General features: G+C 39.1%; 2 protein-coding genes and 1 non-coding gene across 3 annotated transcripts; all 3 read right to left on the minus strand.

The window, feature by feature from the left end:
- Positions 1-1,859: 1,859 nt before the first annotated feature.
- LOC103991209 (beta-galactosidase) lies at positions 1,860-6,984 on the minus strand. The gene is made up of 18 exons (XM_009410571.3): positions 6,543-6,984; positions 6,341-6,436; positions 6,130-6,242; positions 5,965-6,031; positions 5,785-5,877; positions 5,511-5,654; positions 5,225-5,313; positions 5,029-5,134; positions 4,843-4,930; positions 4,201-4,319; positions 3,948-4,112; positions 3,573-3,742; positions 3,376-3,485; positions 3,170-3,279; positions 2,923-3,033; positions 2,738-2,839; positions 2,431-2,636; positions 1,860-2,343 (listed from the first exon to the last, which is right to left on the minus strand). Exons 1-18 carry the CDS (start codon positions 6,747-6,749, stop codon positions 2,232-2,234), a joined length of 2,208 nt encoding a protein of 735 aa, XP_009408846.2. The 5' UTR covers positions 6,750-6,984; the 3' UTR covers positions 1,860-2,231.
- Positions 6,985-11,409: 4,425 nt separating this feature from the next.
- On the minus strand, positions 11,410-11,481 carry TRNAQ-CUG (transfer RNA glutamine (anticodon CUG)). Its single transcript has one exon. It is a non-coding gene; the product is annotated as a tRNA-Gln (tRNA).
- Positions 11,482-12,046: 565 nt separating this feature from the next.
- On the minus strand, positions 12,047-15,089 carry LOC103991211 (uncharacterized). Its single transcript, XM_009410572.3, has 3 exons — positions 14,876-15,089; positions 12,900-13,015; positions 12,047-12,765 (listed from the first exon to the last, which is right to left on the minus strand). Exons 1-3 carry the CDS (start codon positions 14,984-14,986, stop codon positions 12,312-12,314), a joined length of 681 nt encoding a protein of 226 aa, XP_009408847.2. The 5' UTR covers positions 14,987-15,089; the 3' UTR covers positions 12,047-12,311.
- Between the last annotated feature and the right edge of the window lie 2,881 nt (positions 15,090-17,970).

Here is a 17,970-nt window from a genome sequence, read left to right on the forward strand (position 1 = left end):
CAAGCGTCATAAGCTCGAGGCTCATGGTGGCCGGTCGGTCTTACCTTCAGAGGAGTCTCCTTTAGTGTTCTGGTTCTATAATATGTGAATGATGGAGATTCGTGCGCGCTGTTCTTCCGTCTTCTCCTCCGCTAGAGAAGTTCCGATGGAACTATTGAGCAGTAGCGTTACTGCAACAAGCACACACCGAGGAAGAGAGAGGGAGATCAAATAGGAGGGAGGGAAGAGGGCGGACGTGGAGTGGGAGCGCGGGGTGGGGTGGGGGGGGGGGGGAGGGGCGGAGGAATGTGCCTCTTGCGGTATAAATACCCTACGGGCGCAAGCGAGCACAGGATTGGCGCTGGAATACGCGGGTCCCAAAGCGCCAGCCACGTCAACGTTTTCTTCCATTCCCCCTGAACAGGAAAAAATCAAATGGACCGAAGCGTGGGGCCAACTGCTTGTAAGAAAGTGGACCAATTAAGATAAAGCTTTGATAGTTGGCAAGGATCGACAGAGTCAAAATATTTTGTTAAAATTATTATTTGAGAAAATTAGGACAGATAGGTTATGTGGAATAATATTAGAAACTAATAATATTAGTTTAGTTTTGTAAGAAAGTTTTATGTTGATGATATTTTTTAGTTGTCTAATATATCGATATACATTATGATAGTAAGTGAGTTAGATAACATATCCATATCCATGATATAAATTTTTTTTTTATAAAATTACATATACATGATATACCTAAAGGGTTTGATGAGATATATCATATTATTATTTTATTATGTGAATAACAATTTTTTTATACGTTAATTTAGTTTCACATAAGAAATGGATAAAGATTTAGATAAGAGTATGATAATTGTACTATTCTTATCGTGAGTTTAAAGGGAATTAACTCAAATTATAGTCAAATTAACTCAAATCACATAAGAAGTATCTCTCTCAGAGGAAGATTATATATGTGGCAGATAAGGCTAAGCCAGACAGGAGAGAAAGGTATGTTTTTAAATAAATAAAGCTTTTTAAGCAATGGAATATTGTCAAAATTAAAATAATATGAATACTATATTTTTGAAAAGCAAATAAAGTTTCTTGAGTTGTAATGATATCCATTTTAAGCAAATATAATTGCTGCATTATATTTTTAATGTCGATGCCAATATTTATAGTCACTGATTAAAACATGCCACATATAATATTTTCTTTCAATACCAGAAAGATATTTATAGTATGAATGAAAGGATAAATTTAGCTGAATATGGAACATGATGAGCCATATCATAACCAATCCTCAATTGAACTAAAACTTAATCCTTACAGAAATAGTTTGTAATCATCCTAAACTGGTCTAAATAGATTTCTATTTTAGATTAAACTGGCCAAGACAGTGCCTGACCCAGTCTGATCCTTGATAAGTGGTCAAGCCAAGCTACTGAAATGTTGACCTCTGTGTTTGTAACTCATGATGAAATTCTAAGTGACATTAACAATTTCTTCTTTATAGTTGATAAATCATTGTCATCTCTTTCTAAAAATAAAAATAAAAGAAGCTGGGAAAAAAAAGCTCTGTGATCTTTAAATGTGTCAGTGCCTTACCAGAGATATCATAGATCAGAGAAAAACTCATAGAAGTTTCAATTATTCCTGAATAATTAAAAATATCTATAACAATGCCTTTTTCCTGGCACCAGATTGTCTCTTTACCACTAATTTCTTGTTTCTTGCACTGTTGCACATGATCATCATGCATCTTGTTAGACATCTCAAGTGGTTGCCACATAGTTCAGAGCTCAGAAGCACAGCCACACAATTGCATCAGGAATCAAAATGCTTATAAGCTTTGCAGAAGCAATGGAAAAGGCAAAGGATGATAACTTAATATGGATCAAAATGCTTATAAGCTTAATGTAGTACAGAAGCAAAAGCTTAGCTCTTGCAATTACAAGACCAACCATTCTGTGTAAACATGCTATCCCAATTGCTAATATTATGTCCACACATGGACTCAATATATGCAGAATCCCACGTGCAGTAAGTAATATGTTGAGTGCATCCAATATTTTCTATGCACATTTACTCACGTAACCAGGCAATACCTTAAAGTAAGTGGGTGTGCAGTTCCTGCATCTCCACCAATCACTACTCCACGACTTTGGTTTGTATAAATTGACTTTAGTTCATTTTCTTTACTTGGTCTACCATCTGTGGTTATCATCTGCAGATGGTTTTGACAGCAAGCTTCTTCATAGTGCTACTCTTTTCACCATAGAAATCCCAGTTGGATCACCACCCCACTCTTCAAACACAACCAACAAGTTTCCAGTTGGGTTCAGCCAAGCGCGAGGAACATGATACCTGAGATTTGTGGTCAGTAATCAGTCATTTATTCGATTCTTTTGCATGCTTTGACTGAAGTGGACAAAAAGGCAGGTGTTTCATTACCATTTTTGAGAAGGCTCCCCACAATTAGTCTGGCATTTCTTCTCGTTGTATGTCCCTCTGTAATCGCACCAATCACAAGAACCATATGCCTTATAGGCAGGCCAGTATCTGCCAATGCTTTGTCCATTGATCCATATCTGACCTTTGCCCATGCTACTCATGTCTAATGCCAATGGCTCATTCCCAGCTGGAGCATTAAAGAAAGCCTGGAAGATGATAAAGATTAAGTGACACAATAGTCTCAAACATGAGAGGAAGGAAGATGACCTTTAGGATAACATGTTTCTGTGTTGCAAGCAGTACTGACCTTGTACCAAGTCAAGGGCTGCTTTGTTGATGCACCTCCCCACTCAACTGAAGAACTGCCACTAAGTGTATGGATGCTCAGGGATTCACCTCTCAGGCCGATCTACACACACAAACATGGAACTCAGTAACCAGTAAGCAAGTTTTAGTCAGAGACTAATGTAGGTAGGAAGAGTTGATTGGAACCTGGTAAATCCATTTCTGTGATGAAAGGTCTCTCTTTCCTTCATTGAGACCTTCCAGAGTCACTGGACCAAGAACACCAGCATTCCATGTCTCAAAGTGGTTGCCAACATTCTGAAACAGATCAGAGAACAGAAATCTGATGTCTCAACATCCATCTTGTGTGTATAATTGTACAGGGTTATTTGTATGATATTTCAACTTTTCGATCAATGGCCAGGAAATATTTCACAACAAATTATGTACTCACAGGAAGACCAACAGCGACACTTAGAATCGAGATTTTGTTGCTTCCTGCCCACAACTTCACATTTTCTCTGAAAGTCAGCTTTGGATTGTCCAAACTACCAGAGACAGTCCCTGCCAGAAGAAAAGAAAGCAAAAGCCAAATCGGAACCTCACCAAATGTTGAGCATATCATCAAGAATCAATTCTCCTCAAGGCAAAGCCACTCACCAGCCCGTTCTCCATTGATGAAAACATGCATAGAATGGCCTGCCGACATCACAGTCAGGAAAGGGTATCGGCCATTCTTCAAGAATTGTTCATTTGAGTCTATGTTAACACTGAAGAGTGGAGATTGTGAGTCATTGAGTGACAGATGTCATTGATTCTGTCTCAAATAGACAAGCTGCAAAGGAACGTCTACTCACTATGAAGTGTACCACAGGTAGTCTGTCCGATCCCATGTCATGCTTATCTGCTCCACCAATCCATCTTTTGTGAATGAGTTATCCCCCAGTGAGTTGGTATCCTCACTGAAGGACTCCCAAGAAAATCCACCAACCCAAGTCATTTTAATCTGCGATGTTGGAGCTCCTACCTGTGTATATCATTAGTAACTTTGTGTTAAAGACACTGTCATGAAAATTCAACCATGGAAATCCTTTTTCATCCGAGAAAATTTGGAATACATAGTGAGTTATACATTTTCTTGAGCCAAGAAACAAATAACTCAATAGAGAGGTGAGTTTTATGAATACAGTAGTAGAAGCAACCATGACCGTTAATCATAAAATATTTCTCACGTTTGCAGTGTTGAACACTGAGGTTTTGCAGTCAGGAAGAATGCTGATGGACCAAGATGGAATATTATACTTCATTCCATTGAAAGTAACACTTGCATAAGAATGTGGGTTGAAATTAGAAAGGAATGCAGCACATGAGCCTGACTTTGATCTGTATACATGTGCCTGCAAGAAGTCGAATGTAGAAAAGTTCCAAAATGCAAATCATTGAAAAGATTCTTGCAAATTTTACAGCAAGATATAAGAATTGAACCTCCTGATAATCTCCGAGTTTTGTCACTGTGGGATCCCCAGACACAAGAGCTGGTTCACACATTTTGATTGCTTTATGCAGGTCTCTCAGATGTCCCCATTTCGGCTGCCTCAACAGACCTGAGAAAGATTATGATACGTTTAACACCAAATAGAGGGAATGGTAATACTTGGCATCAAATATATTTGCATTGCATCATCAGATGCTTGACCAATGAGATTGCATAATGTCTTCCTTGTAGAAGAGGAACAAGATTTTGGCACCAAAAAGAAAAAATAGGAAAAGGAGAAGCAACCTGAGTGGGAATTGTATTACTACTAATCTTCTCTTAATCTTGAAAAGAACCCAAGTATTTGACCTAAATAATTCTCTAGGTGAGCAATCACAACTTCATACCCACGCAAGTAAAAAGATCATGCATTTCTTTCTAAAAGCTGGATGAGATGATCCAAAATCACATCTTTCTGGAAGTATCACAAGCATGCTATGTGTGCAGATGATGAAGTCAACCATGCCTTTTTCCCCACATCAAAAGCTCCAAAAGGGGCAGATCAATGAGAAGTCATGAGTTAATTTAAAACCAAATCATTACAAAATGAAAATTGTTACATATGACACAATCATTGAAGAAAAACTGCATACCGTATTCATCAATTGGGGCATCATAGTCATAGCTCGTCGAAATAAAAGGACCACCAGCCGTCCTACCAAAGTTTGTTCCTCCATGGTACTGCAGTTGACGGAAACATGCAAATTCTTTTACTTCAACATGATGTACAGCGTTCAGTAATTACTGAAACAACTCAAGTAGAAGATACAAATTCTTACCATATAGTAGTTAACGAAGGATCCACCCTTCTGTATAAACCTTGCAACGGCAAAAGCCAAGTCCTCAACAGGTCTGTGAGGAACTGGACCCCCGAAAGCAGTGAACCTATTGAGATAGAATATATAAAATAAATTCACTAGATCGATTGATTTCTTGTGAAAATTTATATGAATTCAAATGTGAAGTAGAGGTTACCAGCCAGTCCATGCTTCAGTCCACATAGTAGGTTTATAAGGCTTGTTTGGTGAGAAATAATCACAGTAGAACCCATTGCAGGCATTGATCTGTAAAGACAAGATCCAAAAATAATATCACAATAAGTCAACTTAGCTGGTGTAACAGGGAATTCAATTACTCTAATCGGTGCAGCTGTAACGTAAGTAGAAGAAAGTGTTGTTGAACAGGACAGGGTAAAGGAGGAACATGAATTTGGTGTTGTTCCTGATATGACAGAACAATAAAACCGAAATCTTGAACCTACCACTGGATCAGGTGCATCATCTTGCTTGCACATGACCCACGGCACACCGGTGTTGAGACCCACTGCCATTTGAGCAGCCCAGCTTAGGTAGTTCTTGGCTGCAGCTCCGCCATAGTACTCCACCGGACCATATTCGTTTTCAATCTGCTCAAGTTAGACAGAGCATGGAAGAGCAGAAAGCGAATTAGATGGGATCTTTGGGAGCTGATCAACTAAATGACACATAAAAGCTAACGAATTGATGAAAACAAAGAAGGAAAGGATTCAATGATACCTGAGAGAGGATAATGGGACCACCCTGTGATTCAAATAATCCTTCAGACTTCATCATGGCGACAATCTTCTCTGTGAACTTCGCCATGGCCGCCTTTTACATGAACAGACCAATTAGCAATTGCTCGGTTAGAGGAGATCGAGTATAAACATATAAAGAGAAGTTCCTGTGGATTCTTACCTTGAAAGGTCCATTGTCGGTCCTGAAATTGATGCCAGGAACATATTTTAGCCAGACAGGAAATCCCCTGTTTTACAAAGACAAGATGAACAACAGAACAACATCATCAGATTGCATGATTAGGCTTTTGATTCGACATAGAAGAATCAATCGAAGACCTCGTACCCAAAGTTCCATTCGGCACAAACATAAGGACCAATCCGGAGATGAACATAGAGGCCGGCCTGCTTCACCAGCTTGATGAAGCGAACCAGGTCGTAATTACCACCAAAATAATACTGCCAAAGATCAAGAAAAGCAACAAATTGAGGCACACTGTGGGAAGGGGCAGTATCCTTCGACGAGAGGGCTGGGAAAGTTTGGGTGATCTCCGAACCTGACCAGGGGACGGCTCGTGGCCGTTCCAGAACACATAGGTCTGGATAACATCCAAGCCGCCATCTTTAGCCTTCTGGATGAGATCCGGCCACATCTGGAAACGAACCAATCGACAAAGTTCAGATTTTGGCACAGTAGAATCACAGTGTACGAACAGCTCACCAGAAAGGCCACATTTTCCACAGAGTTAGAAATCTTACCTCCGGGGTGCTCCTGGGGTAGTGAATGGAACCGGAGATTAGAATCCTCCTCTGCCCATTGATGATGATAGCCTTGTGGTCGTAGGAAACGGAGGCATCGACCGGAGAGGAAAGCCACGGCGGCGACACCACCACCAACGTCACCGCCAGTAGCAGCAGCGTCGACAGTCTGCGGCCGCACCCAAGCGTCATAGGCTCGAGGCCCATGGTAGCCGGTCGGTCTTAGCTTCAAGGAGTCTCCTTTAGTGTCCTGGCCGTATAATCTATGTATGATAGATCGGTGCGCTCTGTTAGTCCGTCTTCTCCTCTGCTAGAGAAGATTTGGTGGAACTATTGAACAGTAGCGGCACTGTAACAAGCACACACCGAGGAAGAAAGAGGGAGATCAAAGTGGAGGGAGGGAAGAGGGAGTGATGGGGGGCTGTGGAGCGGGAGCAGGGGGTGGTGCCCTTGCGGTTTAATACCCGAGGATCGAAGGCGAGAACACGATTGGCGCCGGAACATGGGGGCCCCACAGCCCCACCCACTAACGTGGATGCTTGACTCACGTTTTCCTCCGTTCCCCGTGAACAGCTTATCAGGAATTTTCTTGCACCTAAAAAAGAAAAATCACATGGAAAAAGATGGGTAGAATTTTACATGTGATTACCTCAGATGAGGTCAATACATATTGGGAGTTAGGGATCTGCGTGCCATCAAGTTTGGACTCTCTCTGATGAGCACACTACTCTAATCCTGAGGCTAAATAGTGGTTTAAGCTAAACAAAACTAATAATTTAATTATCCTTTCAACAACTCTCATGGCTCTTCCGTTCCACTGCAACACTGAGACTTCGAACCAGACGCCACAAGGAACCGTCGAGCATGCAAAGGTACGAGAGCTTGTTCTTTTCCTCTGTTTCTTGTGGCCGTGAGCAGCAGCAGCAGTCCTCCCGCGAATTCAAACACATTTTGAACCCCAAAGGAGCTGCCACCCCTGCAACCCATACGTAGGCTGTTAAATCCCACCCAGAAAAGAAGGGAACTGCACGCACGTACTGACCAACCACACACACCTCAAATGCTTCAGCAACTCCCATTGAATGAGGAAGCAACACACCATCGAGCCGCAGCAGGAGTGTACTCCAACCCGCGCTCTGCTTCCTCCTGCATGAAAAAGAAGGGTAGAAAAGGTTTAACTTTGTCAGTGAAAGTAACATGCGAGAGTTCAGTTTAATCTCTTTGTGAGAGGTTTAGTTTGGTCAGTTAAGGATGCATCTTTTTGTTCTTTATCATGCTCATTGTTTCAAGCTTTGGTCATCAGTTTCTTCCATAGGATTACAGCACTTTTAGGTACAGCTTTAGACCTTGCATGCATGGGCACCTGCATCAAAGTCTTGAAGAAGACATTGCACCAACTGAGCCTACCCATATGGACTAACAACAGCCACCACAAAAGCTGTAGTAGTTGTAGTAGTATTCCTCCTACCAGTTCTCTTGCGTGACTCATTGTTTCAGAGTATGTGGCATCCGCATCAAACTCTGGAAAGAGATTGCTGGATGAATTCATTGTGTCATCAGACTTTTTGAATGGGTTAGATAACATCATAGGTGTACATGTGTTTTGTTGTTTCTTAGCCAATTAGATTGATCTGGAAGATAAATGTAATGAAGGATGGAGGGATCAGACCTTCATTAGATTAATCTTTCATATTGTTAATAACCTATTATTTTCCTCACATTCCATGTTCTTGTTGGTTCCATTTGGTTTGGGTGAGGGAATCTCATTATAAATACTGACCTTGCAAGAGACATGCCCCTAAATCACCTCCCTCAACTTGGGGGTGCATTAACAACTCTATCCACATACTATTTATCTACCAAACACACACAAGCAATTTGGTCTCCCTACCTGATTTTTAGGATCCGAGTGCCATCTTATCTGTCATCATGTAGTCACCTTAGTCGAGAGGCAGCAGTCTCAACTGCCATTACAGTTCATCTTCTTTCTCTGACTCCAATCTGAAGAAGAGAACATCATTGTGGAACTGAGCTGAAGCGATTTGGCACATAATTAACTGTCTTTGTTTAGGTTCGTCTTGGTTTCAATTAAAGGGGAATCATCTTCTGATGTGACCATGATATTTAGCAGCCGAGGTTGCATAGATAGATGAAGAACTTCTTCACGCTACTGCATGGAGTGATGAAGACCCCGTCAAAGAAACAAGAGAAACTGATTGATGGAAACCCATTGCGTAGGGTAAGAGGAGAAGAGAAAGAGAAGAAGGCCGTAGAAAAGGTAGGGATGGATTTCATTGGTGTCATTATCCTTTAATTGTTGGGGTATTTCCATAGAAGATTTGACTCCTTATACTCATCTTTCAGCTTGAAGACGACGAGTTCATAACTGAGCACTTCATGGCTGGCCTGTGTTTGATGGGCCAATTAGTCCAAATCAAACCACATTATCTCATTGAAAGGTAATCAAAGGAAATGGTTTGAACTGAATTTTCAAAGAAAGAGCACAATGTCAAAAAGAGATTTTGAGGTCTAAAACAACAAAATAAGCCATTAGCTGTGTTTTTAGCAAAAGAGAACAATGGATTTCTTTTTGTTCTTTTGCTTCATTTATTCTTCCACTTGATTAAGAATCTCAATAAATTATTCAACGAGTTGTGCAATCTCTTCTTATCAGCATAAACAGAGTCCAAGAAAGTGGACTCTCTCACCACTTCAAGCGAGCTTCTCCTCTATCCATTTTGGATGAGAGCAACCTGGTGTTGTCAAAAGTGAGCAGCAATTGCAACGTAGATCTAAAGATAAACAATTGCTTGTTGGCCATTGTTCTTGTCATTCCTAACACGAACCTTTGTATCACTCATGTATTCATGTATGAAGCTACTCTCACTTCCACAAATCTTGGCCCACAAGGCCATCCTATCCTTCTTTCTCGAGAAGCTTACGTCTCTGTTCTTCTTGTTATGTGTCCAAAAGAAAATAAAGACAGAAAGGGAAAGGAAGGAAAAGAAACATGAGTGGCCACCACTGCATTTTGTCAAATCATGATATGCTCATCTCACAAAATGTTCCAGAGGCAAACCTATCCATGCACATCTCTGCTTATCTTCCACTCCTAGTCATCACCACACTCATACTTATCTATTTCTTGCAAGAAACAACTCAACTCACAAGATTTGGATGCAGGGAATCTCACTGTTTAGAATCTAGACACTCAACTCCCGCAACTGCTTTTGTTCTTAGCCACTTTCGGTTCCTTTTTCGGGTGAGTGTTTGGATCTGATCTCATCTCCAAGTCTTAAGTTAGCAAACTGTTGACAAACTTTAGGTTCACTTGCTCGGAATCTGATCAACACAATCCAAACAAGTTAGCAAACTGACTTCATCTCCATGTCTTTAAACAGAATCAACCAAGTCATAACTCAAGGAAGTATACATTGATGGTCCCATGCCACATATGGTTGGAGCTTTCATTAGCCGACTGCTGCATTACATTCATTCTGCAACCTCCAAAGGGATAAGGCTTGTTTGAAGGGAAACAATTCCTGCGCATATTCTTTAAGGAGAAAAGGAAAAAAAAATAAGAATAAGAAAAAGAGATAAATGCAAGAGTTCTATCGGAAGAAGCAATTGAAACCAGAGACATGCAAGAGTAGGCCACCTCTCTCTCCTTATCCCTTGGGTACAGAAGTCCGCCACACTTGCAGCTGGCTTGTTGATGACGGGTCATGGAGCTGTCAACCTCAGCCCACTAATTCTGCATGACATCTTTAGTAGGTTGATTTGAGCTGATATCAAGTTGTATCTCAGTGATCATTCAGCTGAAACATTAAGCTTAAACAGCATATTCAGATACAGAAGACCATTGAGATGCTTGAGGTGTGTGTTGAGAGAAACAACAAATATATGAGAATGAAGAACACAACTGGCTGGTTTGCCAGTGGATAAAGCTTGGAGTCGACATCGAGGATGCAGGTCTGCTACGACACCACAAAAGACTATGACTTATTTTGAGGTCAGTATCGACTGCTTGATCTATCCACACCCGACATTGGTCATCCTGCAACAGCTTTTTCTACCTCAAAAGACTCGAATTCTTTCCTGGAGAACGGCATACAAAGAAATCTTTCTCAAAATCTACAAGATTTTGACCAGATAGCTTGACATGAAGCAGACAGGAGTAATTTGGGTTAAGAAATGCAGGTACTCAATTATTTGTCAATCTCAAGTCATTTTTGAAGATGATACTGAATGCTTTCAGCTGATAAATCTTGCAAGACTTTCATGTACTTCTTGGCCACAGTACCATCTTCGACCAAGTCATTGATCTCTATAGACTTTGATGGTGGCAAAGTCTTATCCACTCTTTCCTTCAGTCTAACTAATCCAAGGATGATCTCATCACTGGTGAGGGGAGAGATTGTTTTCATGAAACAAATCCTGATCATCAAGATCTTGAATTTGATTTAGAAATTATGAATATAAATATATAGTCATTTAGTATAAGGTCTTCAACTTGATTTAGATTTTAACTTTTCTACATAGGAAAAGGTGGAAGAGAAAGAAAAAGGTTTACTTGTTTTGTTATTATGTGTTCAAAAAGCATCCCAAAGTCATATTAGGAAAAAATATATAAAAAGTATTAACATAAATGCTAGAAAATCATGTTTCTCTCCCATTGACCAGAGAGAATATTAAAATACTTCAAACAACATCAAATTTAATGAGGAATTGCCTTTAGAATTGACTTTAGAAGAGAAAATAAAATCATTTTTCTCAAAAATCAACAAATTTATTTTGTAAAATAAAAGGAAGAAATGAGGGATTAAAGATCACAGAGAGAAGAAAAAAAACATTTCACAAAACATTAAGGTCCCACCGAGATTTGAACTCGGGTTACTGGATTCAGAGTCCAATGTCCTAACCACTAGACCATGGGACCAGCTGTGAAAGTTTTCATACAAAATTATATTAATTATATATTTATAAAGCATGCCTAAGAAGCTTTTGTTTCAGCTAATGTATTCTGCGGATGTGCCACCAAAACAAATGGTTTGATTTAGAAACAATTTTTATGTGCTAATACCTGCAAAAGTCATCTCCATCAGCAAAAAGTTCCAATAATTGTTCAAAAATGGAATGACTTATTGCATCACAAACACATTCCCAGAGAACAGACTCTAATTTATATCCTAGCTCATATATATAATAACTGAAGGCAAATAATGAACACAATGAACAAACATACTTGAGAACAATGGAATTTGCCTGCAGAAAGGAAAGGAGAAAACAAGATGATTGCTATGGCAGATGATCTTGGGATCTACGTTAGTGACTCATCTGCATATTCTTTCTGAGATGAAATATAAGTTTGAAGTTTATAGTATGCCGCAAAAGATCTTTCGTTCTAATTTTCTTAAGCATAGAGAGTTAAGCTTGACTTAATTTAACAACCCGCAGAAGAACTTGATGAAAAGGGCATTGACAAATAAGAAAAGCCAGGAGAGTTGGTCATAAATGTTCAATTTGGAATTACTAGATGAGCACTCAATTTTTCAATACATTATAACAAATCAAAGAGCAACACTGCAGATTCTCACCTGGACACTAATTCATCCAAGCACTGGAAATTTATGTACATAAAATAAGTTGTTGTGTGAGACTGGCATTCAAAAACAGAGTTTGTTAAAAAAATGAACACTGAGCAAAACAAGGTAAGCCACCTATTTTCTCCTAAGCAACCATCAAAATCAACATTAAACTAAGGTAACTTTACCCAAAACCTGGAGGCACATCAGGGTCCTCATCGCTGACACCAACTGGAATGATGGAAGAATTAACCGGTGGACCAAAACCGGGTGGCACAGCATCAATCTGTTCTGGGTCATTGAGCGCTTCATTTGATGAGTGTGGTTGCTCATCATGAAGCATCATGGTGTGTTCAACTTTGCTGCTTGGCTGATCAGTTGAACAAAACCCTGGCGGTACTTCCATTTGTTCATTTCCATCAGACACATTCGTCTCACATGTAGAAGGTGCTACGAGAGAAGCTTGATCCTTTTCGTCACCAACAGGTAGTCTTTTTTGAGGAGAAACGCTGTCTTGTTTATTCACTTCTGGTTTAACAATTCTATCATATACAGACTCCACAGTACCTCTAATATCATTTTCACATGATTTGATAACCTTCCACACCTCATCTGAAATTTGTCCCATGATTTTGCTTCTGCAGAAATAGTACTTTGTCATATCAGTTGCAGATGGCAGCCTCAGAGCTCAGAACTCTCACTTCAAGAATTACATAGTGTCATAATACAATATAAACTAGTGATGATCAACTTATAGTTGTTTGATGCTTACCCAAGCTCTTGATAAATAGCATCAGAAAGTTGTCTTAGCTTCAATTTCTCAGAACCATCTTCATTAAGTACCATTGATTGTCTCACCTCGGATACAATGCTGCTACGCAGTTCCTCCTGTAAAAAATACCACATTCAGCTACAGCTACATAAATATATTAATTAATAAAAATTATATAACAAACAAGAAATCATAGAAACTAGTACTACGAGTTCACAATGTCAGTTGCAAACATCTAATAATTCCAACAATGGTAATAGATACATGGATCAGGCCCAACCTCCATAATTGGATTGTCATGCAAAAGTATTAGTTGTATGCAAATGATAAATTTTGACACCACTAAAGGGCATTATTATAGTGATGGCTTCTACCACTATGGAATCTAGGAAAAATTAGCAGTATGAAACTTTACCCTCATATAAAGAGGTTAAATTCTGCAGACACAAGAAAAAAGAGACACAATTAAGATTGCCTTGATATAAGATGAAAAACAAATAATTAGTTGTTGCTCTACCATCCTAGGACTCAGAAGTTCTGATCTTAGAGAGAGCAATGAAGTGGGTGTAAAAACAAACTAGAAGTACATTTAAGGGAGCAATCAAGTGGCTATGGTGACATTGTTCCTAGTAGATCATGTGTGTCCAACTTGGATCTCAATGCAGTTTCATATGATGCAAAATCAGTAACCTCTTGTTAGTCATGACAAGTCAAGAATAATATATAACTTGATAAAAGGTACTGTTAAGCTAAATGAACAAACAAATTAACTTAATTCTAAAAGAACTCAGGTTAGCTAAACATCTTAGTCGACCATGTTAACATGGCTGCTTCTAGTATTCTCTTCAGTTTCATGTTCTCATCTATTCTTTAACATCTCACCATTGTCCAAGCCCAAAAATTATCAATCAGCACATATCAACGGGCATCCACAACATTTTAAAAACATAATTTTTTATTACTAGAGTTTATTAGCATTTTAATATTATATAATACAATAAACAACGAACGTTAGGATCTGGAAGCAAAGAACTTGCAACAACTTTTTCAAGAAAAAAATAAATTAATCAGCAACAGAAAAATGCTTTATTAAACATATCCGATTCTAACAGCTTACTCTATGAATTTAACTAGTTTAAAACAACAAAAGAATGAAACCAATAACAACAACTTAGAGTTGCATGCCAAATTTGATCTAAAATTCTTTCAAGACTGCTAGTTGCCTGTCGTTCCAATGTCCAGATGATGTTAGGTTATCAACAATATAAATATAATACATGAATATCTTCCACATGATTATAAGAGTTACCATCGACTTCTGGCACTCATAAACAAACTACCCCAGGGCAATTATATCAGTCCCAACTATTTTCTGATACAATACAGTTAAATCAAAACCTACCTAATTGAATAGCTATTTTAATATGGGTAATTGCTTGAAACAGCTAGGGCATTATGCATAAGGGACCTCCTCATTTCCAAGGTCTGATGTTTCTATGCCCTAAAAATATCTTCACTGCCATCCTTTGTTCTCCTACTCTCCATTTGTTTTATCTTTCTTCCAAAGCTCTTCTTAGAGCATTTTTTTCCCCAATCTGTGACTCATACTAACTTAAGCATGGAGGAGGATCCCGCCAAGCACAACCGCGGTGCTAGGACAAAGTGTCCTAGCAATGAAAAAGCTTACTACACGCCCTTGTTGGCAGTTGGCGCCACCAAAGCTTCTTCCAAGATCAACTCCATGTCACATTCAAGAGCTTCCTAAGCATCACAAAACCTCATGAAACAATTTTCCGGAATAGTTCCATGTTTGGCAATGAATAAAGCAGATGCGAATTGGAGAAAGTTCCGCTTCACATCAACGAAGGGATCAGAGGTAGCAATTTGATGAAAAACCAAACAATGCCAAACTCATACAATTCTCATCCAATAATGAAGAAAAGGCGCACAAAAGGAAGAATCTTCGGCAAACTCACATTTTCTTTAACTTTGCGGATGATCTTGAGACGGAGGGAGTCGAAGTCACCGTCATCCTTCAGCCTCGCGATCACCTCCTCCGCAGTCGGCCGCCTTTCGCCGTTCTCCATACACCCGGCTCCCCGATCTCAACCACGGTCGGACAGATCGAAACCCTAATTTCCTCCGATCCCAAGAGGCCTCTTTTAACGATCTCACTCCGACTCCGGGAGAGTCAAGAATCCGCTGCAGTCATGCGACGGAGGCTATACTAATCGAAGCGAGCCCGGTCCAGTAACATCTGGACCGGATCAAATGAAGGCCCGCTTCCTTGGAATTTTAAGAACCCCAAATAAAGGCCTGATTCGAGACGATCCTACAATTGGCTACCGAAGCCATGCTACGTAACATGGTCGATCAAACGATGTCAATTAATGCACCGATGACGAGAGCATTCCAGATCTACAAATCTACCACCGCAAAGCGCGGGTCCCACCAGAGTCCACATCACCCGAGCAACTTATCCATGGTGACTAACGCTCGCACGTAACCCTTGAAAAAAGAGTCTTGGAGCACTTGTGTAACCTCAACGATCCATGACTGCACTTATCTTGTAGACGTTGCACTCGATCGATCGAATCGAACTGAGTAATAAAAGAAATCCAAGATTAATTAGGATGCAAGCAAACTAGTGCAAATCCATCTGCTGATTCATCATCAACTTCAACCATCAGTCAAAAAGATGGGTAATGATCAGCAATGCACCAAACATTCTTGTTATATATGTATTCATCTGAGCACTAAATCACCTACAGAAACTAGCAGATGTAGCCCTCGTTTATCATGCTGAGGATCTCAGTGTTCAACCCTTTTCCATCAAGCTACCAGTATTCTTCATTCCACTGTCAACCTGAGATGGTGTCTTGAGCACCCTAGCTATGAATCTAGCTCAACAATGTCGATTGCATCTGGTTCTTTTCATACATATAGTCTTAGCAGCCATAGTCTCCCAAGCAATTCAACAATGACTTGGTCACAAACAAATCCATCAAAATCTCACAGAATCTAAAAAGGATTTGAAGTATTGACTGGCCAGTTTAGACAATTGAACCCACTACTACTACTCCCACTGATAAATGCCATCCAACCTTGTAGATTTCCACAGGTGGCATGTGTCCCACCCTTACTGTCAATTAATGACAGCTTGAACCTATCATGATTCTCTTCATATCTTTGTGAAATTTCATGCAATAACTCGATCATAAGAATGTTTGTTACAGCCAAGTTTCTCGTCTTTGTTAGCATGCAGATCAGCCGAATTAAGGCTAAAGCTAATAGATGCAACAGGATATGTCATTATCTTTGTGCACCCAAAGAAAAAGTGTTTCTTTTTGGTACAAGCCAAAGTGGTGTTCTACTAGAGCTCTACGTCATGAGTGGATTCTTCTACCCATATAAGAAGAAGAAGAAGAAAGCTCAAGGACATCATCATATCATGAGAAGATTCCACCTCTACCAAGGTAGACAAAGACTTGACACACATAAAGAAACATGTCACACCATGAGAGCACTACATTGGATGTAAACAGGCAAAGGAGACCCCATGTTTTGAGCAGGAAACATGCAGCTGGGATAAAACAGATGCTTCTCCCCCAAACTGCTGCAAAGTAGAATGTAAAGGATTTCTTGTTCGGTCCCCAAGGAAGATTTCTTCTGAACAGGTAACCTAGCACACAATGCTGACTGCTGAGGACAAGCAGACCTACGAGGACAAGAATGGGGCAGGCATGTGGCCGTCGCTAGCACACAGGAACAAGATTGCTGAATCCTAATCCACAAAACCATGGTTACTTGCATGATAAGCTTATATATTCTTACACACAACCCCACATGGAGTGTTGCTGACTTTACAGACACAAGAAGAAGATGGTGGTGTTTTAGTGGCCATGCTGTTTGGTTGGGAGTTGGGAGTTGCTTTAGTTACTGAAACTAACAAGGTGTGCAGAGAAAGTGAAGATGCAATGCATTCTCTCCAAACAATGATGTAAAAGCCTTAGTGTGTTTGGATAATTAGAGTTCAAATGCTGTTGGACATAGCACTATTTATTCTATTATTTTGTTGGTGGCCCTTAGTGAAATCATATTGTCCTTCAAACAAGTAGCAATCAATGTGCAACAACTTCTTTTGTCACATTTCATTAAGACAGAGCTAAAAAATATAGCTTATCATCACTCCCTAAATATGAAATATGCATGAGTGAGGAGGTGCAGATCATATCTCACATTTCAAAATTTAAAAAAGAGACTCTCATGCATCTCTGTCATTCTCTTTTTTTATCTGACTTTTTATCTAAAATTTTCATCCTACACATAACACTATATATATATATATATATATATATATATATATATATATATATATATATATATATATATATATATATATATATATACATACATACATACATACATACATACATACATACATACATACATACATACATACATACATACATACATACATACATATATATATACATATATACATATACATATATATATACATATATATATATATATACATATATGGAGAGAGAGAGAGAGAGAGATCTTGACGTCACTTTCAGTCCGACGCACGTCAAGCCCTCACATCAACCATGCAAATCAAGAGTGATGATATAAATAATGCTATTAGTTTCTTTCTCGGTTCATGCAAAAAGGTTCTTTTTACAATGGATCAAATAACTCGATTTTGCATGGAAGATTGTGGTGCATTAGTACACAAATGTCAATATGTAGAAAATGTTACATCCTACAACCACCGATGGGTTCTATTCATCTGTTGTGTTAAATAGGTTCTATTATGTCTAATGTAGTTTAAGATGGATTTGATAGAAAAATAGGTTTCAAGTATCAGATTCATATATGACAAAGTTAATAGATATCTTATATGTTGTTAATTGATAATGGTAGCGAATAAGAATATTTTTTTGTATATTTGGGTTTAATATCTGACCACTTCAATCATATTACAATATCTTTCGATTGAGTTGGGTTTCTTTCCTAATCTAATTAGTTATTCAATCAGGTTTGAGTTCGAGTTCGAGTTTGAGTT

Source organism: Musa acuminata, chromosome BXJ2-7, assembly GCF_036884655.1.
Source record: "Musa acuminata AAA Group cultivar baxijiao chromosome BXJ2-7, Cavendish_Baxijiao_AAA, whole genome shotgun sequence".
Lineage (NCBI taxonomy): Eukaryota > Viridiplantae > Streptophyta > Magnoliopsida > Zingiberales > Musaceae > Musa > Musa acuminata.